General features: G+C 38.3%; 1 protein-coding gene across 1 annotated transcript; it reads left to right on the top strand.

Annotated features, from left to right (window-relative positions):
- Positions 1 to 11,298: 11,298 nt before the first annotated feature.
- Positions 11,299 to 13,302, top strand: LOC139732084 (uncharacterized). The gene is made up of 2 exons (XM_071642959.1): positions 11,299 to 11,612; positions 12,481 to 13,302. Exon 2 carries the CDS (start codon positions 12,490 to 12,492, stop codon positions 13,300 to 13,302), a length of 813 nt encoding a protein of 270 aa, XP_071499060.1. The 5' UTR covers positions 11,299 to 11,612; positions 12,481 to 12,489.
- Positions 13,303 to 13,544: the final 242 nt, after the last annotated feature.

Raw genomic sequence — 13,544 nt, 5'->3', positions numbered from 1 at the left:
TATTGCTTTCAGTTGAAGTTTGAATTTATGCAATAAAACTGAAATTAAGGCACCCAGGGTGGTATTCTGAAATCCTTCCTAGAAAGAAATTTCTTGCTAAGTCAGGATTTTTTCCTAAGTGGTATTCTGAAAATCTTCCTAAGTTTCTCCTTATGTCTGTTCCTAAGTTCTTAAGAACTTAAGAAAAAACTTAGGAAGGAGGCGGGAGTATGCAAATTTCTGACTTAGGAAGAAGTTGGTATTCTAGAATGCACTTAGGAAAAAATTTTAGGAAAATATTTCGGAAAGCTCCTCCCCTGTCCTAAGTATGTTGTTAAGAATAGCAAGTTGCAACAAGCTGCAAAACATTGTGATAGGCGCACTTGTCATTCACTGTGCGTAACATGTACTTTGATGTGCAAAATAGGCGTGAGAAAGGGGACATGCCGCGCACACGTGTATTTGACCCTACATTATAGTAATATGCGACTATCATTGGTTGGTTCCTTATGATACGGCATTTCATATTGACTTAAGAAAGGATGTGGGTGGGGATAAGGATGGCCTTATTTGCATTAAGAAGTTCCTAGGAAGAAATTTCAGAATACCAATTCTGTCTATCCTAGGCACTTTCTAAGTTTCTGACTAAGGAAAAAATTTCTACTAAGGAAGAAACTTAGGAAGATTTTCAGAATACCCCCCCCCCCCCCATGTAAAACTGCAGTAGTCTAGTGGCGAAATGTGTTTCTCACTAGCTATTAAAGCAAGGCCATTGCTTTTCTTTCAGTTGAGTTTATAAGACAGAAAGTAGGATTAGCACATCCAGCCACGACTACAAAAATACAGGGGCCGTTTCATAAACCTTGTTATCAGTGACAACTGCCGCATTTCTATGACAAATTTGCTCTCAGCCAATCAGATGCAAGGATTTCAGTAGCTTGTCACATCTATGACAACTTGTCACTGATGACAAGTTTTATGAAATGGGGCCCAGGTCACCATGGCCATGCTTTTATACACAGGGACACGTCGCCACAGCACAGCACTACCACTACACTGGGCTGGGCAGGGACCGGATATATAAAAGAAAGCCCTGATATAATGAGACAGAGTGGACAGTGACGATAGATCCTCTAGATAATGAAATAGGTCCTAGTTGAAGAATTACTACTAGCTTTCTGAAAATCACATAATAGCAAATCACAGAATTTGAATATTGTTCTTCAATGTGGCATCCATATTGGAAGAAGAATGTTGTACAACTACCGGTAGTAGAAAAAGTACAGCGTCGAGCTACCAGACTGATACTGGTGATACGTCCACTCTGACCTCTAAGTTATGAAGCAAGACTAAAGCATATCCAAAGGAGAAAGGTTTGAGATAACACCATGTTGATGTGTGTGTACAAATTTGTAGTCCTTGTCCGGGTCGTTACTTGGCAGAAGAAGAGCCTAGAGAGAGGAGAATTGAGGAGGGAAGTGACATATGGAGGGCAAAAGGGAAGGTGGAGGACAGTAATGGGCTGGAAGTTGAAGTTGCACTAGTGGAGACAGTAGACAAGGAACAGAGAGAGTGGTAAGGAAGAATAGAGTGAGAATCAAGTAAGATGTTCAGACATCATTGGGAGGAGAAAGATGAAATAGAAGGGAGGGGGAAGAAGGAAGAGTTGAAGGTTGGAAAATCATGGAGAGAGAAGTGAAGATTCATGAAATCAAAAAGAACGAAGTCTGTGAACGATGTGGACTACGGAATGCGGAACCAAACGGAGAAAGGATGATTAATTCCAAATGAAAGGCAAGTCGAATAGAGATGAGACTTTAAACATATGTTGAGAGAAGGGAGAGAGAGGGGAGGGGGAGAAAAAGAAAACCAAAAAGAAGAATAAGAAAAAGAGAGAGCGAGGAAAAGTGATGGCAGTTAAATTCTAAATACATCTTAGGTTCCTGTGGGAGTAAGAGAAAAAGGAGAGAATATAAAGTGAAAGTGTAGTCCTGAGGAGAGAAGGCAAGAGAAAATAACTTGTAATGAAAACTGTAAATTAATATGATGGTCCTGAAAAGGACAATTGGGTTGTAGTGCCTAATGGAAGCAAAAAATAAAAGAAGAAAAGATAAGTAGAGTAAAAATTGAAAATAGTGTAGAAAATAATGTAGGAAAGAGAAGTGAATAGAGTAAAAAGTGCTAGTGAAGAAAGAGCAAGAATACATTCAAAGACTAAAGCACTTGAAAATTGCCTTCACTTGTAGTCTATACACTATTAAATAGATGGCATACAGTTGATACAATGCAGATTTTTAAGATTGTTTTTTTTTTTATCTAAATGGGATTGACGATAAAGTCTTCAGAGGTTTTTTTTTTAGTTCTCATCTGGAGGACGTGGTCACAAATTATATTGAAGAAATATGCAACGTGTTAAAATCTAGTAAAGTGAGACAGTGCTTCTTCTCTCACAGAGTAATGAGTGGAATACTGTAAAAGTGGAAATTTTCACGCATTTCGCGCAACCAGAAATAGCACACAAATATTTTTGCTTGCTACATGTTCCAGTAGTTGATATCTTGATCCCGCGAAATTAAAGACACGCAAAACTCTTGCTCTTCTATTCTACCCAGCCGAGCGCGAAAAATTAGTCACGCGAAAATATCCACTTTTACAGTAAGTTGCCACCATTTGTGTAGTTGACACTCACAGCCCATCAAGTAGACACCCTAAACAGTTTCAAGTCTAATTTAGTGAGGTTTTGGTGTCAAGATATTAATAACCCCAAACTTGCAAAGAGATATTTTTTGTCCATGCGATACATTTTGTGCACAGCACCAATTTAGCTAGAGTTTATACCAAAGAAGTCAAAGAGTCATTAATTTCGATTTTCATGTTATGACGACACCGAGAGAGGCAATACAATAAAGTTTTTAACTTTGCCCACTTCCAACAAAGCCAAGGTACTTGTATGTTAACACATGCGGCATATGCACTTGCTGGTGATAGTATCACCAGGCCAGACACCAGCATCACTATCATGGGCACGGCCTTGAAACTGACATGATCACTGATAATAAGACTAAGAGTGAGACATAGATAGATCCACTCTGTCTCTGTAAGTTAGTAGGCGAGACGAGGCGCGGCGAGCGCGAGCGCAAGGCGCTCATGCCTCAGGCCAGGCGGGCGGGCCGGGTACCGTACGCAAATCTACGAACGAACAATCAGCTGGGTTAGTGCAAGTGTGTGTCGTGTGCATTGCATTGCGATTTGAAGGGCAGTACGAGTAGGCCTACTGATACTGTACTGCAGTAAATTACTCGTAAACGTATGAGACTTTCGACTGAGCCTGAGCTGAGCCGAGTCTCTTTTCAGTGCGACAAACTGATGTTGTAGCCAATAAGTGCCCCTTCGCAAACTTCAGGGAGGTGCCTGCTACGTCGAATCATATCTTTAGAAATTAGGGAAGACATTATTCAAGTCTTATCACATAACTATTTGCAAATTTCTTACCGTTTAAGTCAAAATCCACGTCCATGCCATCCAAAACAAACTTGTACTTGCCGCACATTCTAAATTTTGACCTTTGACCGGAGGACGGTTGCGCGCTCTGCTGCGATGACGTCATTGTAAAGGTTTCCTTTATCCGGTGTAGGTGTCGATTTAACGAGTTGGATCAGAATATGAGATGAAAATAAATGAATCGCCGAGTTATATAGGTGAATTCTTTTTGGAGCATCTCATGGGCAGTGTTTCAACTCATGAGAAGTTTGCATCATTCTCATCATCTTCTCAAAGCTATTTTATTCATTCTTCAAAATAGTCATTCCACTCTAACGAATTCCACTTTGTCTGTTCCGTCCTTGCTTTCGTTCTTATCCTTATCATAGTCCTTTCTTTCTGTTTGCTTCCCCTGACGTCATGATGTCAAAATTTTCATACATGAGTTCTTGACGGATCTTGAGATGCCCTCATCTCCCTGGGTAATTCACAAAATCTACAAGCTATGCTTCTCTTTTGAATTCCTCTTTTCCATATAGATTTGAAAAATAAATTGTATTTTCTTACTTGTTTATTTATCTAAAAACAAAGTTGACATCATTAAAATTGCATCCATGTTTTGTTGAAGCTTATGCGATTCAAAGTTCCATAAGATATTATGTACTCATATAAGCGTTATGTATATTGCGTTGTATTACTTTATATGGAAATAAAATCACTTGATTTTGAAGTTGAACGAAAATGAAAAGAATCGTGTAAAGTGCATGTACGTTTGTTGTTGTTGTTTTTTATTCTGTTCCTATAGGAGAAGTACAGTTGTCTGGTTCTTCCCAAGCTGCTCGAGAATAAGTATTAAAGTTAGAGTAAACGTTGCATCCTCCGGATCAGGGAGGTGAGACGAAATTCGCATATCACTCTCTGACTTCATTACGGAATATACCTTTAAATCATTTTACAGCTTTACAGAAGGTACAATTTCGTTTATGCACCTCGTGTGAACAATATCATAATCTGATTACGTTTTAATCATATTAAAGGCAAAATAGTGCAATGTTCATACACGAAATGCTGAATATGAAATTTGATTTCCTTCATAGCATAAAACAAGAAATTTGAATTAGAATTTATTAAGACTTGTATTGCTTAAAGGGAAAAAAAACATTTAGACGATCGAGGTGATGATGTCAGTCATATCACGACTTTAACTCGGTGGATTGAAAAATATATACAACGTGTAGATTACATATTTCTTTATGTCAATATGTTATTAGCTATGACAGCGAAATTTCCTTTACAAAATCTAGACAGCTTGAAAGTAATTCGTATAGGGAGTCATATTAAAAACTATTACATTTATATTCGAATGATATTCTGTTGAATTTCGTTTCGTTAGTTGATAAAAATTTTGGGAAATTTAGCGAAGATCTGGTTGTTCAGTAAAAATTGTGGGACTTGAGGCAGTATATCGCCATTGTCTCATCAAACATTTTATACTCATTAATAACATTATAATTATATATGAAGCTTCATAACCAAAAATTATCCTCCCTCATTATAGAGCACATAATTATTATAACATTATATAGACTATACAACTGCTGCTGTTTTAATTGAAACCTGAAATTATTAAAACTCATGTAGATATTATCTGAAATTGCATTCCATCCTTTACTCCCTTATATTGTATTCTGCTTTTAAAACAGGTTAAAAACTTACATGACTCAAATGTTAACATGGTATACATTTGATGAAATAAATCGTATATTTTAATGAAAACAGCTGATAAAGGCTTTGTTACATGACAGAGATGAAGAAAAAATGAGTTTCTCATGTTCTTTTCCTCTTGTTAAAACGTCTTTCGAGTAGTTTGCATGGGACCCCATTGCTGTTGTAGAGAACCTCAAATACTTTTCCCCTGGAACTATAGTTATGATGATTTACTTTGAATGGCTGTTTGTATAGTTGCGTTCATTTTTTACTTGATCGTTATGGTCATTTTTCTATGATATCTTAAAATGCTGACTTCGGGCAGCCTTATAAGTTTTACCCTTGACTAAGGATTTAAACTTCATGCACTATCGAAAAACTCGAAACTGACTTTATTACTAATAGATATCACGTTAATAGACAGAGCATACAATGATATAAAGTTTGACTTTTGGGTGGCCAGTTTGCACTGAAAAATCCTCGACATTACCAGATATTGCGTCTTTGACCATGAGTTTAACAATGAGCATGCAAGTGTAATTTGAGTATACCTGATCGATAATCCCTTGATTGAGCGAGGCAGTGTAACAACAAAAGAGTTATACAAAGCTGTCATTCTTAATTAAGGTGTATGATGGCCAAAGCTGCGTACCCAGCTGAAAAAGAGCGTGATCATCGAAAAACAAGCCAAAGCATGGTGATCAGGCATAATTAGTGCAATGGTTCTTTTGTTATGGTATATAACCTGTATAGACGCGTGAAAGCAATTAACGCGATGTATAGGGCCTATTACCAGCATTGAGAATGGTCTGACTTTGAATAATAGATTGGTTACGTTTGAATAGAATCGCTCCTAATCAGGAATGTATACTTGACATGGGTAAGGGATAGGGGAATGTACACTAACACTTTTGGTGGGGAATGTACACTGGGGTTCTATGTTTCATGAAATATAGGCCTTCCATTATTTTGACTGTTGTAATATTCATTTCCTATTCGACTTGTCACACGTGGATTGCGTGTTATGGCAAGACGTCAATGTGTTTGATGATAATGTTTAACGTCGCGGATCTCGAGGTCAAGTCACCAGTCGTCAGATATGAATTGTTTATTCAACGATGTACACGATGTACTTCTTATGCGGGAATTGTAGATATAAACAACAAATGGTAAAATAACATGTACACCTTGTCATGCATGATGGTTATAGATATCATGGCAAGTCGTTAATACAAATGTTTTCGATATTGTTTAAAATATTACTTTTTTATTCAACGATGTATATAGGCCCTATATACTTCAGACAAGAACTTATTCGTTTAGGCAAAATAATACACAATAAAGTTACATATTGGTGAAGAATGAGACACGTTTGTTAGAATGTATTTCATTCTTACATGATTTATAATCCTCATGTTTGCAATATTGTCGCTTACATCCTGGAAATGCAAAAATGAAAATGGCAGTACCGTCAATCAATAAATTTATTTTCTCGTTTTTGTATGAGGTGAAAAACTTCGTGTACAAGAGCTGGCGGTTCACATGGGTCGCACAGCAGGAAAAATATAAAACATAAATTCCACAATTTGTTCATTGTGTTTCATTAAAAAAAAAAGATAATGGCACGTCAAATTGAATAATGAGAATAAAAGTGAAGGATGTTATTATGCAGGAGATTGAAGTCCGTTGTTCCAGGACTTTAGATATTCTTGTCATAAAATGCCTATATCGTCATAAAAACAAGCAGTTTCGAAGCAGTTCAGATCACTTCATAATAAAGCACACGCGACATAGTCAACAAATGCATTTTAACCTATATAACTTTTGGAGAGCGATGCTACTCGTCGAAGTACTTCACTGAATAATGAAATCAAGCAATGTGGAAGTTTCACAAAATCGGATATATTACGGATTGTATATGAAAAGCAAAATTACGACTTTTTATGAAACTGTTTAAAGCGGTTGTGTGGGCACAGTGTGTGTTTGTTAGTTAGCTTGTTTGTTTGTTTGTTTTTGTTGATTTTTTTTTTTTTGGGGGGGGGGGGTATTAATAGCCAAACGTGTATGCAGCTATATCACCGTCACCTTTCAAAGGTCATTATTGCTATCGCATTGCAATAATGATTATTACAATGGTGATAATCATCATTAGTTGAAAATAAGGACTTATGTTGTTTGTTTGTTGGACGTTCTTCAACAAACTGTAGGCACTTAAACAGGCTACGTGTTATACTCAGCTGGCTGGTTTGATGTTTTCAGGAAGTCTGTACAAAGTATGTACACAAGTCATGAATGACAATCATATGAATAATATTTCGTGTTAACATTTTTATTGTGAAGATAAAGCAACGCAACACTAACGTAAGAAGTTTAAACGTCATTGTAGAGTCATGTTATAATTATGAAGGATACTTTGAAAGTGTTATAAATGATAAAATGTAAACCTATACGCACAATATGAGGCAAACAAAAAACCAAAAAAAAGAAAGAAAGAAAGATGGGAGACACAGAATTTTCAACTGCTATCTTGATAATGCCTGGGTTAAGGATATGCATATCATCAGCTGGTAGCCGTCAGTCATGATGATTGTGATATGCAGATATCACATAATCACGCTATATATCATTACATTAAATCTTGAGCTGAATTCTGATATCTGTCCTTTTTTTTTTTGTTCCAGAAAGATCACACTGCAGTCTACAGAGAGAAATATCACCAATATGACAAATCGACTAAAACTGATCAAAGGGACTTCTCGTCACTTTCTTCCTAGATCTTGTGACAAACTATAAAGAATATAGTCATTCAATAGTCAGTTTCAGTTTTAGCTTCCATTTTGCTATATTATGCTGGAGGGTTGAGGCAGGGAGGTGAACTCCCTGGTTGAGGCATGGAGCTGTTGCTCCACATGGTTCAGGCATGGACCCTATACCAGGTCCATGGTTGAGGTATAAGCATGGAGCTACTAACAGAGTAGCTCCATGGTATAAGTTTCAGAAATGGTCATTGTTCACGAGTTATGTAACTTGGCGTCTATCACCGTACGCACGCGAACTCGTGGATAAACTGTAGCTTCATTTTCCTACTATAATGTTGCCTATTGTTGTTAATTTTAGCCTGAATTCACCAGCGCTTATAATTATGGGCGTCAGGTTCCATTCAGCTCGCCTTTGTCAACACGCGATGGCTAATTACGGATCATTAGGGGCGTGGAGTAAATTCGGGGTTGCGCAAGACAGTGTCCATCTGTTGTTCCATTGTCTGATTCCTCATTGACTGTGAAGATTGTAAAGCGTCGTTACCAAGGCTCAGACACGCAATTCAAGTACGTGTATAATGGCTGTATCTGATCGTCGTCAATCCCATGTTCTTCAACGCTTTTAGAGAAGTTTTGACGAAAAGCATGATATTTTGAACATTTTGAACGAAGCAGGATGAACGAATGCAATATAATTTATATCGATGGAAATAAAGGTTAAACGAGAAAAAAAAACTGTATAATAGGTGACTAGAACATTATACTTCATACAATGACATTTATGTCCTGTATTGGATGGCAATGTTAGATAGGGATCGTTATTGATTGTGACGTCACTTCTGCCAAATTAATTCATCCTTTATTTATCATTATTTTGACTACGTCGAGCATCTTTTAGGATTTATTTGCTTAGAATATTTCAGGACTGTGACATTCTAAGACCTCTGCCAAGACATATAATTAGATTTTTTTTAAGCTTCCAAGAAAGGTAAGACTATTCTTTTTGTGAAATATGTCGAGAATGAAGAGAGGTTAGGGATTTTAAGAAATATATGGGGGCAATTCACAAAGTCAAACGGTCGAAGATTTCATACCTGCACTTGAAAATAATACATATCACTGTCTTGATTTCTACCGAGCTCAATTCATTCAGTACGATCTTACAGTGCATTTTCTTCTTGATAAGAAATTAAACACACACATATACAGATGTTTGCAAACAGAACGTTTTTAATTCTTCAGAATGTTCTTCTGTTTTAATCGTTGTTTCGGACACACACACACACACACACACACACACACACAAACGAAAATTATAGATCCAGCGATCAAACTTTCGTGAATTTGGACGAAAAGTGTTTTTCTACCAGAATAGAATTACATGTAGTATGACAAACTGACAAATCTTGTATAGGCTTTCTAATAGATTGTCCATATCCATTATTATAGGCCTAACTTAATAAGTGCGTTCAGAGCAGAGCTCTATCGCTGCACATTAGACAAAAACAAGATAAAACAAAACAAGACAAAACAAAACAAAAATCGCGTAAAGGCAAACTCTATACTCAATACTCAATATTATTGTTGATATACTCCAGTACTTTCAAGGGAAGCAATCCTTCAGTGCAATAGAACAATAAATCTTTGGAATTGATTAAAAGAAATTACAAAATCATATCATACTGTCTTGTAATATCAGTCTTGTAATTTAATCATGCATGTGTCAAATCTTCATTTTGGTTTTGTTTTGTTTTGTTTTGTTTTGCCTCATTGGTGTATGTACGAATATGTTATGAAATACTTTCTACCCAGCGCTTGACGGCAGGCAACAAAATGATTTTATAGCTGTATATAATGTCACTTTTTGTGTTCCGATGAACACAACCTTGTGATAGATTTAATGCAATATTAGATGCGTATAAAATAGGTCCTAATACGTATGTAAATCATGTCCTATTTCGGAAACAAAGATGGCTTGGTCACAATTATGGTTTGCATTTTAGTATAGTTTTCGTTTTTCTTTGATTTCTTAATCATATAGGCATATTTACCCCGCTTCCCTTATTCAATACTATGAAATCACCAGGTCTAAACTTCTATTCGATCTCCGTTTCTCTTTCAAAGACAATGATTATCCGGGGCTTATACAGCCAAACAAGCTTGCTTTCATGTAGGTCCCATCATACTTCTCTATGCACAACCTCATTTCGGGTTTTTTTTTTTTTTTTTTTTTTTTTTTTTTTTACCAGTTATCACTATAATTACTGTTTTTATCATGTATGCATTTTTTCAAATTGCTTACAAGATAGAATAACTTATAGTGTTATTTGTTATGTGATACTGATAAACGGGAAGTACGAAATAAATTGAAATTGAATTAAATCAATCATCATTGATTATGTTCATGTATTCATCAGGAAATGCAACACCGTCTATAGATGTAAAATCATTAAATGTATAGCTCCAGCCAAAAAAAAAAAAAAAATGATGAGAAAGATGATACTCTAATTCACATTAGAAAAGGATAGTAAAATGAATGTAATATTGTATGTGTGCATACAAACATCAACAACAACAACAACAAACTTGGAAAGTCATGATATCATCACGTAATGTGCAAGTCTAACCATGGAGCTAGTTTGTAACTCCGTGGTCTTTAACTGTGATAAAATACAACTGTATAAAATTAGACAGGAAAAACGATAACCCTAAGTTGTGTCGAAATCCAACGCTGTAAGTGTATAAGATATCGTGCAAAATATACCGACAACCCACGGTGCTATAAGAACATCATCACGTTCATGTTATTTGCGTGATTGGATTTTGCTCAAGCACTTCTCAATGGAAACGTGAATAATTACATGTGTAATGTTATCATACTTTTTGCGTGAAAGTGTTTGATGTATATGACAGCACTTGAAATACTGTATTAACTTTTATAATATACATGTGGTGAGGATGATTTACGTAGGTTGGTCTATTTCAACTCTCAACAATGATATGTTTCTCTTAAAATGCAAAGCATTGAAAAGTCAATGGTGATACCGTATACCAGGGAGGTACTGAACGAACCTCTCCAAGCACCTCCTTGACGATACACCAATGAGGATAATAGGAACAAAAGGAAACTAGAGAGAGATGAACTGACAATAATCCCCCTTGCGTAGGATAAAAACATGTTCGTTTGGCGACGCACACGCAAATTGGCATCTATTCACACGGGCGCACTCACCCGCGCATTCCGACGGTTGGACTTACGTGTATTGTGTGCGCGAATAGAGAGCGCGGACTTGCACCTGCGACAGACACCATTTTGCCCCTCTCACGGGGTTGGCCGAGCCCCCCTCGCTATTGTTTTATCTACCTCCAATCAACAGTTATCGCGTATCCGGGTTCTCCCTGATTGGTTCAAGGATTGGAGAAAGTTGGAATCGGAGTGAATCTGGACTCTATTTAAAGCGAAATGACCTGAGAACCTGCTGATATGCCCTGAACAGCCTGCAACGATCAACTACATAGTTACTACACACAAGCCAGCAGCGAATCTACTCGGCAACGTTTTGTATTTCTCATCTTTTCGCAACCGTGAACATAACTCTTAACTTCCTCTGGGTTACCATCCTCTGAATACAACAAGTCTCCCTAATTCTCTGCAATTGCCACAAGTTTTGCATCCAGATTATCCTGGTGAGTCTCAATTTTCCTTCTGATATTATCTCGTCAAAATGGAAACATATCGGTAGTATATTGCGCGGTATATGGTATACTGTATTATGTGCGTGCGGACATACTCGGAAGTACAGCTTGTACATGTATATGTATAATAGTACTGTACTACAACCCCGGCCCCGTACGCAATTTTCATGGCGGGCATATTACTTGAGCACGCGCGGCACGCAGTTAGTTGGCTGCTGTCCTGTTTGGTTTTGTACGCGTGATCGTCTCATGATTTACACCGTACTTGTATGTGGAACGACTTCGCTCGTCTACATTTGTCTAGGAAAGTTTCATTGTGCTATGATGACTTTAAACGCATGGTTCCAAATGGTGAGACACAAAATTTGGCCTTGAAAATGAATGAGAAAGGTAAAAATGATAAAGTGAAGCCCACAGCTACACTGTGCAGTGCGGCGTTGACATCTTCGAATCTTTTTATATTTATGACATTGCGTCTTCCACGTAAATTATATGCAAACTAACACAAACAGCAATTAGTTACTGCGCCGCTACCGTTTCACGTCCCGTTTCGCTTTACCCTAATTTAGTGGTTCATGCCTTGTTTCGTTTTGATTTCTTTTAACCTCCGTCCTTGGTTTATCGTATATCGGCATTGAAATATAATCACATGTAGCTAAAATGCCTCAACTGATTTAACAGTTTTGCGGTTACATACAGTATGTGTCATTGAATTAAATGTATATAATGTGAGAGATTGTTTGGCTGTGGCTTGAAGAATGATATACCATGCCTAATGGTCATGTTGCCAAAAACAATGATATAATATATTGATCCAGTGTTCTCATTATTTCTTTTCCAACAAATTTTATCCCCACAGACAAACATCATGGCACCTGTCAACGCCTTCAGCAACTCTTCGTCGGCTGCCGCCTCGGCGAAGGACCCAGTGCAGCTGCCAGACGAGGCCCGAGTCTCCGTTCTCACCACCGCTGGAGAGTCCCTCTTCATGTGCAGCAGTAAGGAGGGACATGTCTGCTACCACGCCTGTCGAGGTCACGGCCGTTACCCACTGTGGAGCGACGACACGTTCATGGAGGACGACGATGTTGTGGAGGAGGAGGAGGACGACGACGATGATGGGGTGGTGAAGCGAAAACGACCCCGCAAGGAGACTTCCGATGATGAGTTTGACATCGACGAGGATGAGGAGTGGCTGTCTCAGTATGAGGATGAGCAGGAGTTCTGGGAGCAGATCCAGGAGTCTGCGCGACGGGAGCGGCAGAGACGGATGTCGAATCCCCCGATCCACTACGCGGCGGACGAGCTGATCTTCATGGATGAGAGGCAGGAGGACCGGTTTAGGGACGTTTCGGCGAATTCAGTGCTTGCTGAGGACGACGGTCCGATCGTCGGTGTGATCTCGACGAAACCACCTCCTGAGTACGTGTGGCACCTGCTGGCTGAAGGCGATGCCTGGATGCGCGGATCTCTCCCCCAGCGAATCTCCGAGCAGCCCGAGAATGGTTTCCACAGATATCGCTATCACGCGTGGGATCGCATCCCGAGCGAGGACATTCCCGACAGTTCTGACGAGGAGGACGACGAGTTTGACTGGGAGGCGGCCCGTGCCACCGGCGCGTCATGGAGTGACCTCGCTGATCGGCAGGAGGAGGAGCAGCAGAGTCAAGTCTCGTGGTAAAGGAGAGGAAAATACGCAAATGAACAATGGACAGTCGTGACATTTCGAACTGAAAATTGACTTTATTACTCGTCTGCTATTACCAATGCTTGTAATCGTGATGAACTCGAGTGGAACATGGTATCCAGGATTGAAACTTCCAACAAATTCTAAGGACTTTCTTTCTTTTCAATGTATTGTTGAATTTGATTCCCCGATTTCAGCATCATCCCTTTGATTTTTTTATTTTGCTTAAAAGCATT

This window comes from Diadema antillarum, unplaced genomic scaffold (assembly GCF_040938485.1).
Source record: "Diadema antillarum isolate AM-2024a unplaced genomic scaffold, OU_Dant_1.0 scf00000023, whole genome shotgun sequence".
Lineage (NCBI taxonomy): Eukaryota > Metazoa > Echinodermata > Echinoidea > Diadematoida > Diadematidae > Diadema > Diadema antillarum.
This window is presented reverse-complemented; position numbering and strand designations above follow the sequence as displayed.

What these genes read in the sequence shown, in the direction of transcription:
- LOC139732084 (XM_071642959.1), top strand. Translation starts at nt 12,490, where the DNA reads ATGGCACCTGTCAACGCCTTCAGCAACTCTTCGTCGGCTGCCGCCTCG.